Raw genomic sequence first — 18,741 nt, forward strand, 5'->3', positions numbered from 1 at the left:
GCTGCTTGGCAATCGAGTATTGGTGCTGTAGCAGCTGGAAGTTTGTTTGCTGTTCTGCAGTCATTAGGAGCGACTGGGCTTGGTATGCTTTTATTTGGCTCTGTCGGTACAGCATTAGGTTTACTCGGATCGTTAGCTGCTCGGTTAAATTGGTGTACATGTGACAATATCGATGATAGCAATTCTTTATCCAAATGACAAATCCTTGTCAATTCAATTGAACTGACAAGACTGAATGAATATATCATATGAACTATGTGGAAACTTTCCGTTTTTTTATTTAATTATTGTAAAGTTTTGTATGCCGGAAGCTCTACAGATTTGGTACGGTTTGTATACTCCAATTTTAGCATTCAGAGATTCAGACTATAACAATTGAGGCGCAGAGAAATGATTACGTTTGACGGTATTTTTTTTGGCATATCTTTTAGCATATCTTTTCAAAAAAAATTTTTGTTTCCAAAAAATATTTTTGTTTTCAAAAAAAGTTTTGTAAGTATATAAAGAATTTTGGTTTTCAAAAAAAAAGTTTTGTTTTAGTATATAAGGAGTTTGGTTGAAGAAAAAGTAACAAAACTAAAGTTTTGCTTTTTCTACATATGAGAAAATATGGTAATAATTGATTACAAAGAGAAATAATTTAGAAAGGCATCGAATTAAAGTGATACACTGAAAAATGATTTTGATATCCTAAAAAAAGGTTTTCGATGTTTTGAAAAAAGATTTTTGATATCCTAAAAAATAATAAATTTTGATATCTTAAATAAATAATAAAGATGTCAAATCTTTAAAAATTTGATCTCTCGAAATTGATATCCCCAAAAATGATTATGATTCACCGAAATTTGAAATTGATACCCAAAAAAGGAATTCTGATATCCAAAAAAAAGGAATTGATGACCCGAAAAAATAATTCTGATATCACCAAAAGCAAATTTTGATATACCAAAAAAAGAAAGTTATTTCATAGAAAAGGAAATTTTATTTCCAATAAATAGAAATTGATAACTAAAAAAAATGAATTTTCTCGAGATTTCTTATAAACGGAGATAAATAATTAACAAAGCGAGATAATTTTATTGAAAACGGAGTCATAGTATACCGTCATTCAAAAAGGAAGTCACGCTCATAGGGACGGACCCACTTTTCGAAAAACGTGACGTGTTCTGACATATGCGACGGACCCACATTCTCTGAAATCGGACGTCCTCTCTTTGTTAAAACACTTAAAAGAAGTTAGCATCTCTGATATTTCTTTAAGTTCTGATTGAGGGACTCGAGTACTACACGAAACTGTATTTAGTTTCCGGATCCGCTCGGCATACATGACCGCCCAGAACACGAGTCAATTTGAATACAGATTGTTATCGCAACGGATAGAGGGACTAATTCTAAGCTAATTCGTGTTAAAATGGCTTCCCTCTACAACCTGGCCACGTAGCTAATCCAGCTAAAGTCGAAAGTTCGCTATTGTTCAATGGTGATATACGTCCAAGACGAAGACAGTTTGATACTCTTTGAATATTGGTAGAGGATTGCATGCTCTATTAAAAGCTGTGAATTGATTTTACAAAAGTCATCTGAATTGTGCACCATTAGAAAAGTTTATTTTCACCATTAGTGAACTAAAAATGTATTGAGTGGAAAGACATAGAATTGAAATCGAAATTTTTCTCAACGTGGACGAAGCATGCAAAGTCATCTAAGTCCTCAAAAATCGATTCTTCTGCGGCAGTTATCGAACCATGACTTTTGTTGTGATTTTTTTGGTTTTAGAATATACTTATGATGTTTAACTTGAATTTACTTTTCCCTTATACGGACGTCCGCTTTGGGGGATGGACCCCAAAATCAGAAAGCGGACATGGTGTGATTTAGGATGGACCCACCTCACAAAAATCGAAAAAAACGTGACGTCCTTTTTGGACAACGCCTATCTACTTTTCTAAATTTTTTTTCTCAGTTTTTAGTTGTTTTTCTCCATTTGAGGCTCCGTTTTTAAATTCTATTTTTCTGAAAGTATTCCCTCAACTTTTTAATTTGTTGATTTGTTTCTTCCATACATTTATTATTTCCATATCTAGCTATAATAGACTGCTAAACTGTATGCTAAAATGATGCATGTCCTAGGATCTAGTAAAACGCCCTTATGTTCCATTTCGTAGAAGGATGTATGTCCTAGAATCGAGCAAAACGCCTTTACGTTACATTTCGTAACGGATCAATCAAGGAGACGAAGCGAGAGAAAAAAAATTAACTCCTAAGTTACCGACACCGTTCCGGCGCCCGGCTCGCATTGCGGCCCTCCGCTTCGCTCTGGGGCAATGGGCCGGATCGCTCGGCGTGTTAAAACACTTTTTATGTGCAATGATAATTGGTATTCGTTTCGTAAAAAAATGAATTCTGTGGGGACGAACTAAACTCCTTTACGTTACATTTCGTAAAAGGATAAATCTCCTAGGATCGATCAAAACGCTGGCCGTAAAGGAGTTTAGTTCGTCCCCACAGAATTCATTTTTTTACGAAACGAATACCAATTTTCATTGCACTTAAAAAGCGTTTTAACACGCCGAGCGATCCGGCCCATTGCCCCAGAGCGAAGCGGAGGGCCGCAATGCGAGCCGGGCGCCGGAACGGTGTCGGTAACTTAGGAGTTAATTTTTTTTTTCTTTCGCTTCGTCTAATTTGTTTTACATAAAACTGAATTTACAGAAAAAAAAAGTTCAAAAATATTACATCTAACCACCGATCCATTGATTTGTTTCAATAACAATAATCATCCACAAACTTATAGTTTTTGCGAAGTCACAGAAAATGATGTATAACACAACAGATAAAGAGCGAGCAATTTTTAAAAGGAAACTCAATCCGTTGCTCTAAAAAAAATTACCATTCATTTATTCACTTTTATCTCAATCTTCTTTTCGTTCTCATTTCAAAATTATTTCTCTTTGCAATCAATTATTACCATATTTTCTCATATGTAGAAAAAGCAAAACTTTAGTTTTGTTACTTTTTCTTAAACCAAACTCCTTATATACTAAAACAAAACTTTTTTTTTGAAAACCAAAACTCTTTATATACTTACAAAACTTTTTTTGAAAACAAAAATATTTTTTGGAAACAAAAACAAATTTTGAAAAGATATGCTAAAAGATATGCCAAAAAACATAGCTAACGCCGACCCGTACGAAACACCTATTCGTATCAAAAGCCTTTAATGTGAAACTATTCATTTCTCTTACTTCATTTTCTTCTCTGCTGAAAAACTATTCTCCCTTTAAAATCACTTACATTTTCCACTCTTTGCCTTGTTATCATATACAACTAAATTGCCGGAGGCAATATAGACAGCCCCGTACGAAGACAAATTTCATAAATTCCTATTTAAACAGCTATATACCGCTATATTTAACTATATTTCACTATAAATAAACATTTCACAGATAAATATATGCTATTATATAGCTCTATATGCCTGTATATAGCTCAATATAGCTGTATATAGGTATATATAGATGTCCGTATATGGAATCCCTGAAACCCCACACACATAACAAATTATTTCCATGTTAACAGAAACTCTCTAAGTATCATTTTTCCCAAGATATTTCTATTTTACTAAAATCCAATATATCCGCCGGCAGCCATTTTGTTAGGAGACCGGAAATAGTACAGACGCTTTACATTCGTTAATACCTTTCAAACAAAAAAAAATTCATGAAATTCGGTCAAAATTTACTCGAGATATTGTCAAAATACACCACGTTCACTGTACTTCCGAGTAGCCAGATAAGAGCTCACTCCAAGAGACCTAGCTCACGCTCCGGAGAACATAATTTCATAAAAATTTTTTTCCCTGATTGGTACGGTCAATACCTATCTAATAAAGCTAAAACAGACGAAATATGTTCAAATGTGGCCGACCTACAAGCAAAAACTGCTTGCCGCCCTGTGCCTGTTCCACACCAAGGGGTCTAACTCACGAGTCGGTCATCCGATTTCCATAAACTTTTTTTTTGTCGATCGGTATTGTAAATACCTTTTATTTGACGTATCACTTACAAGTTTAACGATTAAATGTCCGGAGATATCTTCGAAATACCGTAAAGCACTTATTGGGCCACAGCTCGGGAGGGGTCGATCCAAAATCACTCATCTTCGAACTTAGCCTGTCTTTTGACATTACCAAACGGGAAAAAAAAGAATTTTCAAAATCGGATGCGTTTTACTCAAGTTATCGTGCAGACAGACGGACAGACGGACAGACGGACATTTTTTTTCCGCGGATTTGGCATCTCTAGACAACCACAATAGGTTTCCCCTTACTCAGGGAGTCCAATTCGACGTGTTACAAACGTATGCGTAAACCCATAAGACCCCAGTACTTCGTACGGGTCTAAAAATACCGTTTACGTTTGAACGACAGCTGGACTAAAAGGGGAGACAATGTGAGAGAATTTCATTTTGATGTTGTTGTTTTACCTGCACTGGACCCGAGGGGTTGCTCACTCTGATTAACCACTGGTTAATCACTGGTTAATCACTGGTTAATCATGGTTAATCATGTTAATCATGGTTAATCACTTGTTAATCAGTACTCTTCGGAACAAAACAAATAACTTCGGATAAGTACTAATTTGATAGATTACGCCAAAACACACTGAAGTTGATACGCAGTAGGTTCAAAAATGTTTTAAATGGACTGGGAGGGTACTGTCAGTTTAAATGGTTTATATGTTGGTAAGAATAATTGGCACAAAAACTGTCCATTTCATCATGTCATAGGCCGGCTTAGCTCTTAGTACATGTAGCAGGAGACCAATTCATAGTGCAAAACTCCCAGCATTGTTTTCATGCAAAAATTAAAATAGTCGAACCGAGTCGAACCGGGTTCTTTTTCAACTTCCTCGATTTTTTTTGATGTTTCGACCTCGGTAAACTTCGAGCACTGCCGTCAGGCCCGGACTGGCCATATGGTGAATTCGGGGAATTCCCGATGGGCCTTTTGGATTTTTGTATGAGAATTTTTAATTTGTGGGCCTTTTTAAATTGAGTTGCATCGAGCCCCCGATGGGCTTTTTCGAGCCAGTCCGGTACTGACTGCCGTAACCTACCAGAACAACTATTTCGCAATAGAATTTTCTTAGTCACTTAGCTTTGTGTCTAAGCTTTGTGATGATTACACACATTCTATGGGTCAAGTGCAGCAAGTGAAATTTTAGGTGTATTGTGTGACCCAAACTCCGAGAACTACGAGATATACGAAAGTGAATTTTTTCTCAAGAAAAATTTAATATTTATTAAACAGCCTCGATGAAGCGGGTAACAGTAAACAGCCTCGATGAAGCGGGTAACAGTGGCAGAGACAGAAATTTACGACATGAGAAAATGCGACAAAGTGGTTCTGTCGTAAAATTTGGATTTTCTTAGCGCAACATTTTTGAATTTGAATTTTTAAGAATTCGATTTTAATTGATTGAACACAAGAAACAATCAACATTTTTCTAATTAATACTCGCAACAGCTCAAACCTAGCCTGAAACGAGAAAGTCTAATTGAAATCAGGTTGGGTTTAGGTTTTTAATCGATTGATCACAGGAACTGAAACAGCGAAAATCTCATCACATAAACAGATTCAGAAAAAGTCTCAGGCCTAGAATCTACACCGTTTAGAGCACAGGAAATGAATCAGGTCGTGTGAGTGCTATCCTAGGTACATATCTCAATGTAACAGTTTCTTTGGATCTATTCACATAAAAACAATTTTAATGTTTATGAAAGCGAGAACATTAGCCACGGGTTTTTACGTTTTTGAAAACATTGAACACCGATTTTAATATCTATGAGCACACTGTACACGGATGGTACATTGCTAACCAATTATTAATAATAAAATCATAGTTTTGCACACTTTTTCACACAAAAAACGAAAAATCATCAAAATCAACCACATCAAAACAAGAAATCTGATTTATAATTTTCTCAACTGTCACTTTTTCGTTGTACCACTTTGTCGCAATATGACGCAACGACAAAACGACTCTGCCACTGTTACCCGCTTCATCGAGGCTGTTTAGGTAACAGTGGCAGAGACGGAAATTTTCGACATGAGAAAATGCGACAAAGTGGTTCTGCATTTTTGAATGAGAGAAGTTTTTAGAATTGGATTAAATTGATTGAATGCAAAAAATAATCAAAATATTCCTAAGTAATGCTCACTACAACTCAAACCTTGTCTGAAACGATAAAATCTAATTTAAATCAGGTTGGTTTGAGGCTTAAAATTAGCTTGGGTTGAGGTTTTTGTGCAAAATAATATTCAAAGTGTTCCTAGCTAATGCCCGCAATTGTTCATAGCTAATGCTCGCAACAGCACAAACCTGAACTGAGAAAATCTAATTTCAATCAATCACAGGAAATTTTTGGAGAACATTTGCCTTGGATGTTTATGTTTATGAGAACATTCAACACGGATTTTAATTTTTTGGAGAACACTATACACGAATTTTACTACGTAGTATGTTGTAAGCTTATTATTGATAATAAAATCACAAATTTTCATATTTTTGTACGAAAGAAAACGCAAAATCATCACAATCAACCACATCAAAACAAAAAATATAATTTAGAATTTTCTCAACTATCACTTTTTCGTTGAACCACTTTGTCGCAAAATGACGCAACGACACAACGACTCTGCCACTGTTACCCGCTTCATCGAGGCTGTTTACTTTGTCGCATTTTCTCATGTCGAAAATTTCCGTCTCTGCCACTGTTACCCGCTTCATCGAGGCTGTTTAGGTTTCATAGGTGATACGTTTTGATTAAAAGGAAGAGTATTTCTACCTTAGAGTAATTATACCTAGAGAGGAAGTTTGTACGACGAAATGTGGTCCCAACATCAGTTTGTATAAGATACACATTTCGTATAATTTTACACCAATACATGTATGCGTTCGCTTTTGATAGTTCAATTTGCCCTCTTAATTAAGAGGGCAAACACACATACCAATAGAAATTTCGTATTTTGTAAGATGCACGATTTTTTTGCCTAAGCAGGTCCACTATATTGTAGGTAATCACAGCTAAACTACAGCTCTGATAGCAAGTAGAAAAATACAGCTGTGACAGCTACGGGCCGAAATATTTTCTGTGACAGCTGCATTTTCTCAAAAACTACAGCTGGAGACATATCGCAGCTGCCAAGTTTCAATACCCTATTTAGAGTACAACTCAGACTTGAAGTGCGTTGCTGTAGTAAGGGATCTTCCATGTTAATAGATGAATATATTCACCAACGAGTATGGTTACAATGTCACAGTCTCATGATTCATATACTTTTAAAGTCTGATGATCCACGACCAAATAAATTTTTGTACAAATTGCGATCCAAAAAAAAATATATTTTTTCTAAGAATTTAAAAAACAGAAGCGTTCGTACCATATCGGGAACTATTGAAGATACTGTTCAGGGTTACAAATGCAAAATAGTAGTTGCTTATTGTCAGGCAAACCAACTTTAGTACATTTCCTTTTCCCAACGATATTGTAGACAGTCGATTCAATGTATCATATACTTCGCCTAGAATGTCGTTAACAGCTACAGCAGTCGCCTGACCAAAACCAGAGCGTTGAGAAAATCTCTGGGTCGAAGCCTTAATTTTCCCAATAAATCCATCAACGTTTTTTGAGTTAACATCGCCAACACCAGTGGCCGTTTTACCTTCACTGCAATGGAATTTAGCAACCGCATCGGCAACGTCATTTTTAAATTCGTTATACGATTGGATCATTAACGACATGTCGATGAAAGTATCTATTTGATACTTATCGTGATCTTTACCACAATCTTCCGAGATCTGCTTTATTCTGTCCCCGGCCGCAACTATTTGATACTTTGTAATGAGCATGATATGCGGCATTGATTTCGATAAATCAACCGAATGCGATCCATCTTTTAATTCGGTAAATATCAAAGCTACACTGGACACTACACTGATCGCAACGGTTACAACCGCTTCGAAAACGTGTATCAGGCTCGAACCGCCTTCAGTTATATCGCCCAGGCTCAAAATTGATTGCATGACGCCAGCAATTCCACACATTATTTTGTCTACAATGGCATTCATAGTTGCGAGTAACATTCCCAATTTGTCGCCACTAGAGAAGGAGTCGTCGGGAATATTTGCAATGAAAAAGAAAACTGCATGAAGATGAACTAGGACGTTTCGCAGCTGAATCGACACGGTCTTATCGAATGCATTAATGCAGAAACAACTTAATCTTCCAGCTAGTATTGCGTCGGAAACATCAAACAACGAGACAATAGTTTCATTGATGGCTGATTCCGATTCCTGCAGAAGTTTGTTGTCCCTAACACAATCCGTTATGTCATCAACGATTCCAAATAATGATTGTGACTTCGCATTGTATCCCTCTCCAATTGCTGAAATGATGCCACCTCTAAGCTCATCACTAATTTTGCACAATGACGATTGGACTCCAGGTAGACGTTCTTTTAGAGATTCAATGTTCGGACATTCAGATAAGAGTTGAATAACAAGAACGTACTGCTGAAGAGCCAACGACACATGCATGCAAATATCTGATGCGGTGTCGTTTCTGAATCCGACTTTATTCACTTGCTTTGCATTAATCATCAAAGTCTGTCCGACGAAGAAAAAAGCGACGGTTGTGACCAGTATGACCGTGTAAGTTTCTTCTAGTAGTGAGTCCTGTAAATTGCATACGCCCGATATAACTTTCGCTAGTTTAGAGGTGATATCAGCAAGTATGATGACGTGTTGCCCTAAGTCCCTAGCTGCTGAATTTTTAGTTTCAATGTTAGCGGCTTCAGTTATGTCTTTCAAATCCGTTTTTATCAGATGTAGTGTGTCTACAATGCGATTGGTAACATCGTCAATCGAGGAAAGGAAAGGAATTTTGACGATCGATTTGAATGTCGTCACGATGTGCCTTTGTAACTTATCTCGAGACAGTGTTTGACAGTGAACAAAGCTGGAAAATTACCGACCCATAAGCCTATTGTCAACACTCTACAAGTTGTTTATGAAAATCATTACGAAGAGGAACACTAACAAGTTCGACTTCTACCAACCTGTTGAACAAGCTGCTTTCAGATCTGGTTTCAGCACAAACGACCATTTGCAAGTGATGAGAACGCTTATTGAGAAGTGTCGTGAATACAACATCGACATAGTCTTGCTATTCATAGACTTCGAAAAAGCTTTCGATTCAGTGGAAACATGGTCGATATTGGACGCATTAGACGAATGTAGAGTAGACTCAAGGTACTCCAACACAATTCGATATGTGTACAAAAATGCTACTTCATGTATAAAACTTCATAAGAGCACGGAGAAATTCAGAATTGGCCGAGGTGTAAGGCAGGGTGACACCATTTCACCGAAATTATTCACGGCGATTCTGCAGAGTGTTTTTAGGAAGTTAAACTGGAGTAAAATGGGAATAAAGATAAATGGAGAGTACCTGAGCAATCTCCGCTTCGCTGATGACATTGTACCGATAGCAGCGAATCTAGGTCAGGCTCAGCTTATGCTACAACAGTTAAGTGAAGAGGCAAACAAAGTTGGCCTCAAGATGAACTTATCGAAAACAAAAGTCATGACCAACATCGGGGACGATAGAGAAATCAAAATTGGTGACACTGTCATTGAACGAGTCGACAGCTATGTATATCTAGGACATAAACTGAAGTTAGGTCTGGACAACCAAACTGCAGAAATAAGACGTAGGATTGGTCTTGCATGGGCAGCGTTCGGAAAACTCAGACTCATTTTCAAAAGCAAAATGAATAATAGTCTGAAACGCAAAGTTTTCGACACTTGTGTCCTTCCAGTGCTCACTTATGGAGCGGAAACGTTAACTTTAACGAAAGCATCCGAAGAAAAATTGAGAGTGACACAAAGAGCCATGGAACGGAGTATGCTTGGAATAACACTCAGAGACAGAATGACGAATCAATGGATTCGACAACAAACCAGGGTCGTTGATGTCATGGAAAGAATAGCATCTCTGAAATGGAGCTGGGCGGGACATATTGCAAGAAGGACAGACGAACGTTGGACCAAAAACATCATGAACTGGCGACCATATAAAAGACGAGCTATAGGTAGACCACCAGAGAGATGGACAAACGGAATTAAGAATATTGCAGGTACAAACTGGCAGCAAATGGCAATGGATCGTACGAAATGGAAAGAAGTTGGAGAGGCCTACATCCAGCAGTGGATAGAAACAGGCTGAAAAAGAAGAAGAAGAAGAAGTGTTTGATTGGTTTTCGTGAAGAAATCTCGAATATCGACAGTTGAATCGTGTAGAGTGGCGGCTACCTGACCTACATGAGCTGCTGATGATGTTGAAAGTTTTTCCAACATTACCGTCAAGTCTTCAGCAATTTTGTCTGTATCACAGGATCCAGTCGCACATTTACAACATTTATCGTTTAGCAAACAACCTTGACTTTGTCCGGTTCCGCAGAATATGGATTCGGCTCGTTGTTTGACGGAGCTGAAACCAGTGGTTGTATTGTCCATTAAAATACCACCTCCTTCGTACACAATCAGTCGATCCCATTCAGCAACGAAACTCTGCCAAAGTCATTTAATAAATGTCAAAAACTAAGCGTTAAAATAACCCGCTATGCGGTATGTTTTGAAATAGACGGTTCACTCATATTACGACGTGAATTTCTTTGTGGAAAAGAAGTCAACGAGCTCTGCCTCAGTCCTTGCTAATGAAAGTAGATCATTACCTGAATATTGCTGCTGACGATGACAATTAAAAAAATAATTTTCATTTTATCTGGATGTGTATAACACAGCGATAAAAAGTACTGAAACAAAAATACCAAATTGCAAAACAGTGAATAAAATGTTAAAAACAAAACAAATGTTTCGAATATTTATTCAGAAAGATAAGAACATCCCCAATAGTTTTCCACCATAACAAGGAAGGAGAAGCTGAAAGGTTATCGTACGTGCTTTTTGTTAAACCAATATCACACGAAAACTTCTCATATATTTTCACCCGATAGGTTTATTATCCTTTACCGACAAAAGTGGTCCAAAATTCCCGAAAATGTAACGTAATGAACGACTTTCAACCCGGACGTATTTACAAAATTATTCAGTTTGCATCCGAATGCAGTGTTGAGGCTAGCGCATTTACTCCTATGTTTGTATCGATATTTATGATATTGCGTAACGAAAATTTGAACATTTTTGCGACATTTCTGTAGTTGGAGTGAACGTAGCTTTAATTGACTAGGACCAGTTAATTATAACTTGCCTTGGGGATCTTGTCATTGAACATTTCCATATAGACTGTTATGATGAGATAGAAGGAAATATAATTTGGACCAGTTATTTTAACTTGCCTTTGGGGATATGTCAAAAATTTATACGAAAATATGCAATGACAAGCACCCCAGGGCAAGTTATAATTAACTGGTCTTCGGAACTCTCGCTCTGATCATAACAGTCTATAAATTGTTGGCATATCCCCCAAGGCAAGTTAAAATAACTGGCCTAAATTATATTTCTTTCTCTCTTATCATAACAGTCTAAACAAAAAAAGTGGTCAAAATGATTCATAGTAAGTTGTCAATTTCAACCATTCAAAATTGATAGTCTATCTCCAGCATAAAGTTGCTGAAATCGACAAATATACAGCGTTTTCCATTGTAATCCGTATTTAGCATAACGATGGAAACGCAGCGTACTTTTCGATCTCAAACATTACTCGCGTGTTTTCGCCTTAAAATTCCTAATTAAAAGTGTCGATTCAGATTAAACTTTCTGGCACTATTTGTGTGATAGAAGATAAATAGAAGTACGACACAAATTTGCCACACCCTTGCTGGGTTACGTACGGGTTGACTGCTGCCAGAAAATTCCTATAAATGTGTTTGAGAATATTGAATAATTTTAGTTTATTGTCACAGATGTTTTTCATATCGTGACAAATAAACAAACTAAGAACTGCAGATATAGCTTCATCTCTCCGTCAATGATCTCATTCACTAATTTGTTAGCTAGTTACCTTACTAATATTTCACTCACTTGTTTCGTCAGACAAAGTAACCGGTCACGTTCCGTTGATGAGATCGACAATTTATTCTGGCCTTTCCATTGTTTAGCTTGTGGTGAAATTGGTGAATATCGGTTTACAAAGGAAAACGCAGCATAATAGTCGATAACAACAACTTCAAATTGCTGGTGTGTTTTCGGCCTAACGTATGCTACAGATCGAATTACAAACGAAAACTCAGACGCAGGAAAACGTCCAGTTGCTATTGTGGTGACCGTAAAGTCTCTCAAACAACAATTTTCAGTAGAAACATTTATAAATTTGGTGTTAAGGAATCTCGCGCCACGTCATTCACAATAATTCACAAAGTGACATCTTCCTTATACAAAATGTGTCAAAATGTGTCAAAATGTGAATTATTGTGAATGACGCGGCGCGAGATTCCTAGCAACCATAAATTTATCGGTTTCCAACTAAAGTTTTACCATTCAATGGAAAATTGGTTGCGCAAGGCTGTATACTTTGGGGAGGTCACGCAGATCGCCATTTTATTAGATACGCGGGAACACACCTTTTCCATACAAACAAATTCACCAAAATTAAATTTGTATGGCGTGGTGAATTTTTTGTATGAAACGTGGTGTGTAACCCGCGTATCTGCATCTGCGTGACCTCCCCAAAGTATACAGCCTTGACCTTAACCACCCGTCGAGTGTGATTGTCCTGAAAATTCGACGACATGAGTATCGATGACTTCCTGAAGAAACGGCGACTGGTCGTTGATTTTTCAGGAATTCGCCGTTTCTTCAGGAAGTCATCGATTCTTGTTGCAGTTTCTTCACCTTTCAAATTTTTCTAATGTTCGTTTTACTAAATGTTAGGAAACGGAAATGTGCTAAAGAAATGGCAAAAAAAATCAACAAATTCCTGAAGAAACGACGACTTCCTGAAGAAACGACGAGTCCCTGAAAAAACGACGACAAGTCGCCGTTTCCTCAGAAAGTGGTCGAAATTTCAGGACAATTCGAGCGTGGTGACCATACATGATGGAGAATGAATAAATTTCGCGCAGTTCATTATAGTCATCTCTGCGCATTTTTATTTTCTGTTTCAAAATTCATTGTTCGATATTAAGCACAGAATCTTTCACTGTGTGTGGCACTGTGTGCAATTTAAATGAAATTTCTTTGCAAAAATTCCGATTATCTAAAGTCGAAACATTATAATTTGATCGATTCTATTCATTTTTAAATAATTGTAGTTTTTCAAGAAATCATTTCGAAAACATTACAGTATAAAAGCTTACACATGCGCATTAGAGCTGTTTACTCGTGGTATACCTGCGGGTAATCCGTTCAAATGCACGTGTCTAAGCTTTTATACTGTAATGTTTTCGAAATGTGTTCTTCGAAAACTACAATTATTTAAAAATGAATTAAATGAGTAGAATCGATCAAATTATAATGCTCCGACTTTATTTAGATTCCCGTTCTAGAACATATAGTTAGTATAGTAATAGCAGACAACGAAAATGCCGGCTCAAGTTCGCATTTAATGAATTTGATGACCCCAGTAATATTTATTAAATGAAAATTATGACGATTCCATTTATGACCGTGTCCTAGAAAGAGAATCTGAAGAGAATATACCTAATAAGTAACTGCACAGAAACGAATGTCATCAAGCATATTGTGCTTTCTCTGATGTGCTGATAGCTGATCGAAACGAATTCAGTTAAATATTGTGTATAGATAGACAGTGCAAATCTGAAACTAGTTTGCAAGGTTTTAATGGACTTGCCTGACTGGACAGAATATCGTAATAGATAAATTGAAGAAGAAATGTAGAATCCGATGCATTTTGTGGTATTGCGGACACATTGCGAACACAATTTCTTAAAGTAAAATTGTCTGTGTCTAGTTTCGATAGCATTCGGATGATCGTACGTACAGTTCGACTTCAAATTCAAAAAAGAAAAATAAGAATTAGTCACACTACTACAAACGACACAGGAGCTCTTAGGAGCTTTTGATGATTCATCTTGCTCACAATTGTCGACTTTGGTCTTTGTAGTCAAAATTACCTCTTTATATTGTCTTGTCCTACCTTGTTCTTAGAATTTTCTCCACACAAATTCCTAAGAGCATTTCTGGAACTCTTCAAGTATTGTTGCATCGCGCAAATTGCACGGTCAACTCTTTTCACCCGATTTGACTGTACAAGACTTTTCCAACGAACCAAACGACATACATTCAATAAAGTGAATGACGTTGTTAAATCTCTCCGAATGTAACAATCTTATACTGCTAAGCACCACCTCACATCAAGCAAATACTCAGCAAACTGTTATGCATACACGAAAATTCGCCATGCACACGTAAGACAACCCGATGGGCACGATGCAAGAGACTCGTTTAGTATTTAAATATGATGTAGGTCTTGAGAGCATCAGTTCTTTCGAATCAAGCCTAGAACTAACACGAAGAAGTGAAAATGACAAGAAATTCGACAGTTAGAAATTTTAGTTTTTGTTGTGCGGTTGCAGTAAGTTCTTTGGTTTTAATTCAAGCGAGAATCAGTGATAACGCAAATGCCTTGACCATTAAATGGTACGACAACATAACTGCCGATACAGTTCAAACTGACCGCAGTTCTGATCCAACGAAACACCTGGCGGAATCGACCCAACTTTACACGAAGATTAACGGTTCGCTGTTGTTACAAGGTACCAATTTCCCGTCGGAATATCCGTATTCCATATCCTGGAGAGAATCGTCCGGATTTGTTGACACCGTTTTCTACAGTTATCAGAAGCATCACAATATTATCATACGGCCAGATGATGTGTGGACGGCAATTATGGTCCAATTCTCGTTGTACGTAAATGCCAATGCTAGGGCACTGCGCCCTTCCTTCGTCAATTTCTACGGAAAGAAGGGAATGGTCGTGCAATTTTTTGGACCAGTCGACAAGATACCAATCAGTAGATTTATAGATCGAATCGTGAATCTGATCGACGAAAATATCAATCCATGGATTTCCAGTTGGATTATGCCAAATTTTACAACAACAACACAGAATGATAGACTGACCGCCGGTGCAGCTCTGATGGCAACAGTGCAAAATTATTACGAATACAATTTAGAATCAATTTTGTGTGGCATACCCGAGGTGACCATTTTAGGCGACGTGAACGATTGGAAGGATATTCGTCAGCGAGTGGTGAAACTCAAAGAATTCGAACTGAACGGTCGCGACATATTATATTCGTGGTCAACGATGCTCGTGCGCATTTTGGACGAATTTGTGCGAGTAAAAGAAGGTTTCCGAAAGGATGATGAATTTTGGAGACAAGCAATCCGCATCGACTACAGTACTGTGACGGTGGAATGCACACTCGTAGACAAGACCTACCTCAACGGATGGATCACAGCCTTCAGTGCTTTTGACGAGTCAGGCAATTGGAACGGAGATAAGAAAATTGGTAACTCCGCTGAATGGCTCCGAATAGCCACCGATAAAATTACTCCTGGGGTTGTACATGTTCCCATTCAAATTTATGACGAATATGCCAGGCCTGCCCAGCGGTACTACACTGGAGCAATAATAAGGGAGGGACTAATCGATTCTTTTCGCGATTTTTTGTCAAATATCAGCAGAAATACGAAAAATAAGAAAGTCGTACATCGGGCATTCTCATAATATTGTCATATTTAAAAGATTTTACAAAAAGAAAATCGATGAAAATAGCACTTCCCACTCAATTTCACACCCAAATCACATCCACCTTGAACTTAGTCGAATATGGTTTAACGAAGAGAATCGTCGTTAAAGTCGTTAATCGTAACATGAGTACTGTTTTTGAAACGTCAAATCACCAAAGCAAAAATTTAGTGTCGGTTGTGAAAAATGTAATAATTTCGGTGATTTCGATGTGATTTAAATCAGATTTGGTGCGGAAATGTGCTTTTTGTGTTTTTTTAACATTACAATCAACGGTTTACTTTAAATATTCATCAAAGCAAACGAATTTATGAAAAATTTATGGTGACCAATCATGTAAACAAACAACAATATTGTCGTTTGGTGTGATGTGAGGTTCAAAAGGGATGACCCAGTAGAAATAAAATGTCGGCGGTAATCTTAAAAATTACGTTTTAGCGGAAACGCTTTAGTTTAAATGTGTGAACGTTTCCGGTGAAATAAATTAGTTCGAAAGTATACACTATTGAGGAGCTTTACGATAACACCTTTAGTTAGAGGGGTGTCACATCCCTTATTACTGGACATATGGGACATTCAGTGAAATTTGACGAAATTACGTTGCAACCGTTAAGTGGATGGGCAATTGCAATCACAAGCACACCGCCAGACTATTTAGCGTATAAGAAAAGACCGAAATTCGCAGCCCTTGAAGAAGAAGAAGAAGAAGAAGAAGAAGAAGAAGAAGAAGAAGAAGACGTAACAATTTTGGATTAAAGTTATGAGCAAAAATGTTGCGTTGGTTCTGCCACAAATTTTTTTTTATTTTCTTTCACTGTTTGCAGTTCCTGTATACAGATTCAGTTTAATGCTTAGTTTCCTCTTACCAAAAAAGTACTCCGTGTGAGACAAAATTGAATTTTTTCAATTTTTTCTTTGTTTGACAGCTTGCTCTCTTACGGAGTACTTTTTGTTGAGTGGAGTGGACACTTAACAGACTAGTCTGGGTTCTTATGTCGAAAAAAAAGCGTTCTGCTCGATTTAGAACTTTTTACATTTTTAACGACGGAATATGATTGGAGGGCGAAACCTTACGAACTAAAGCTCTTTCTTGGATGAAATAACGGTAAAAACCGGTTTTAGTGTAAAATTTAAAAGTGTAACATCTCCGTCAAAACAACTTTTTCTTGGAAAAATCACTGGGTTCCCTAAAAAGTGTATTTTTGAGCTCAGTTTCCCTGGCCATTTCGAAATCAAATTTGACGTTAGGGGTTGGAAAGCTGGTGACTAGTACGTTCAGATCTAGCTGACCTTTAAATCTCTGGTCCAACCATCAAAACATATTTAGTTTTAACGGAGATATATCACTTTTAAGTTTCACATTAAAACCGGTTTTTACTGTTATTTACCGGTTCAAAACACTCAAGAAAAAAAACTTAGTTCGGGAAGGTTCACCCCAATCATATCCCGTCGTCTAAAATCAAAAACGTTCTAAATCGATCAGGATGACATAAGAACCCGGACTAAAGAGGGTAGTGAAAAAAAGCTGCCATTTCCATCACTTCTTGTCGACCTTCTTCACAATAATATGCAGACCGTCTTCAATTGGTAAAAGCACACTCTGGATACGGGGGTTGGTAGATGCCATTTTATTCAGTTTGTCGATGGCTGTGCCACACTCGTCTTTCTCGTTTTTCAAAACGCTTTCACCAAAAAATGCCTAAAGAAGTAAAAGGAAGTTCAATCTGTGCAATTTCTGAAATCTTAACTATGAATATGGCAAGCCCTTGGCTCCAGCATGGGCTGTTAGATCCATCATCAATAATTTCTCACATTATCAACGGCAATCACTCCTCCAGGCCGTACAAGCTGAAGACACAATAAGTAGTAATTTGGGTAGTCCGATTTGTTGGCGTCTATGAAAGCAAAATCGAATGCTTCCGATTGTCCCGACCCGATGAGGTCGTGAAGTGTTTGCATGGCCGGCTGAATGCGCACATCGATTTTATGCGCAACACCAGACTATATAATAAACAATTTCAGGACTAGAAATTAGTCTGACTCTAAAATGGTATATTGCTCGCTTGAGATCAGTTCTACCTTCTCAATGATCTTTTTTCCGAAACTATTGTACTCATCCTCTCGGACATCCATTGAAATAACTTTACCGTCAGCCGGAATGGCTAACGCCCACGTCAGCGCACTGACACCGGTAAATAAGCCGATATCCAACACATTTTTGGCTTGAATCATTTCAATCAGTGCTGTACATGTTTGAAGTACTCCTCTAGCACCAATGACGAGACCAAATGGATGTTTCAATGATAGCTGAAACGTTTGAATGATGAACTAAGGTACTAAGACTCTACACTACACCAACCAATGACTTATACCTCCATCAACTCTTCTACGTGCTCATTGAGTTTTGTTGAATGGTCCAATGCGTATTGTATTCGCGGTGTGATAAAACGGAAGCTTTTGAACGTATCCATTTCCTGGTTTCTTTTCTAATCGTTCGTCTCAGCGTAAATCTCACTTGTGAATAAGACTGAAAATTGTGTGGCGATATTTTGCGCACTGACAATCATTTTAACTAGAAAAATCGGTGCGGCTGTGTTAATACCTGTGAAACAACAGATGTTTTCGACTGACGTTATCACACAGTAGTTATCACATAATTTACTTGTTTCAGTTTGGCTTTGTTGTGTGCAATTAATCGATTTGTAAAGAATCAAAATTTTTCTACCTCTCCGCTGGGCATTATCTTTGTCTGATTTATGTGTATTACTGGTTGCTATATGCTATAACTACAGTTTCTATTCTGAGCTCGATTCAACCTGGGAATGAGAACCTGGTAACATATTTCACTAAACTATCACCATTGCTCGGCGAATATTGTATTAGCAATTAGTCTGCTTTGCTAGATACTTCCATGTTACGCCAAAACTATGTATGACATATTTG

At 37.4% G+C, this 18,741-nt stretch overlaps 3 protein-coding genes across 3 annotated transcripts; 1 reads left to right on the forward strand and 2 right to left on the reverse strand.

Moving 5' to 3' along the window:
- Positions 1 to 7,389: 7,389 nt before the first annotated feature.
- On the reverse strand, positions 7,390 to 10,904 carry LOC119082057. Its single transcript, XM_037191388.1, has 3 exons — positions 10,799 to 10,904; positions 10,318 to 10,634; positions 7,390 to 9,009 (listed from the first exon to the last, which is right to left on the reverse strand). Exons 1-3 carry the CDS (start codon positions 10,841 to 10,843, stop codon positions 7,422 to 7,424), a joined length of 1,950 nt encoding a protein of 649 aa, XP_037047283.1. The 5' UTR covers positions 10,844 to 10,904; the 3' UTR covers positions 7,390 to 7,421.
- Positions 10,905 to 14,509: 3,605 nt separating this feature from the next.
- On the forward strand, positions 14,510 to 16,586 carry LOC119082087. Its single transcript, XM_037191450.1, has 2 exons — positions 14,510 to 15,685; positions 16,358 to 16,586. Exons 1-2 carry the CDS (start codon positions 14,569 to 14,571, stop codon positions 16,552 to 16,554), a joined length of 1,314 nt encoding a protein of 437 aa, XP_037047345.1. The 5' UTR covers positions 14,510 to 14,568; the 3' UTR covers positions 16,555 to 16,586.
- A 39-nt stretch (positions 16,587 to 16,625) lies between these two features.
- On the reverse strand, positions 16,626 to 18,427 carry LOC119082086 (caffeoyl-CoA O-methyltransferase-like). Its single transcript, XM_037191449.1, has 5 exons — positions 18,171 to 18,427; positions 17,878 to 18,105; positions 17,611 to 17,799; positions 17,302 to 17,497; positions 16,626 to 16,648 (listed from the first exon to the last, which is right to left on the reverse strand). Exons 1-4 carry the CDS (start codon positions 18,267 to 18,269, stop codon positions 17,336 to 17,338), a joined length of 678 nt encoding a protein of 225 aa, XP_037047344.1. The 5' UTR covers positions 18,270 to 18,427; the 3' UTR covers positions 16,626 to 16,648; positions 17,302 to 17,335.
- Between the last annotated feature and the right edge of the window lie 314 nt (positions 18,428 to 18,741).

This window comes from Bradysia coprophila, unplaced genomic scaffold (assembly GCF_014529535.1).
Source record: "Bradysia coprophila strain Holo2 unplaced genomic scaffold, BU_Bcop_v1 contig_373, whole genome shotgun sequence".
Taxonomy (NCBI): domain Eukaryota; kingdom Metazoa; phylum Arthropoda; class Insecta; order Diptera; family Sciaridae; genus Bradysia; species Bradysia coprophila.

Bases quoted from the DNA above. Each gene is read 5' to 3' on its own strand.
- LOC119082087 (XM_037191450.1), top strand. From the start codon at position 14,569: ATGACAAGAAATTCGACAGTTAGAAATTTTAGTTTTTGTTGTGCGGTT. The intron at 15,686-16,357 runs GGGAGGGACTAA...CATCCCTTATTA, and splicing joins CTACACTGGAGCAATAATAA to CTGGACATATGGGACATTCA.
- LOC119082057 (XM_037191388.1), bottom strand. From the start codon at position 10,843: ATGAAAATTATTTTTTTAATTGTCATCGTCAGCAGCAATATTCAG. The intron at 10,635-10,798 runs GTAATGATCTAC...TGACTTTGGCAG, and splicing joins TCGTCAGCAGCAATATTCAG to AGTTTCGTTGCTGAATGGGA. The intron at 9,010-10,317 runs TCAAACACTTCT...CTTTGTTCACTG, and splicing joins GATTTCTTCACGAAAACCAA to TCAAACACTGTCTCGAGATA.
- LOC119082086 (XM_037191449.1), bottom strand. From the start codon at position 18,269: ATGGATACGTTCAAAAGCTTCCGTTTTATCACACCGCGAATACAATAC. The intron at 18,106-18,170 runs GTATAAGTCATT...CAAACGTTTCAG, and splicing joins ACGTAGAAGAGTTGATGGAG to CTATCATTGAAACATCCATT. The intron at 17,800-17,877 runs GTAGAACTGATC...TTTATTATATAG, and splicing joins GAAAAAAGATCATTGAGAAG to TCTGGTGTTGCGCATAAAAT.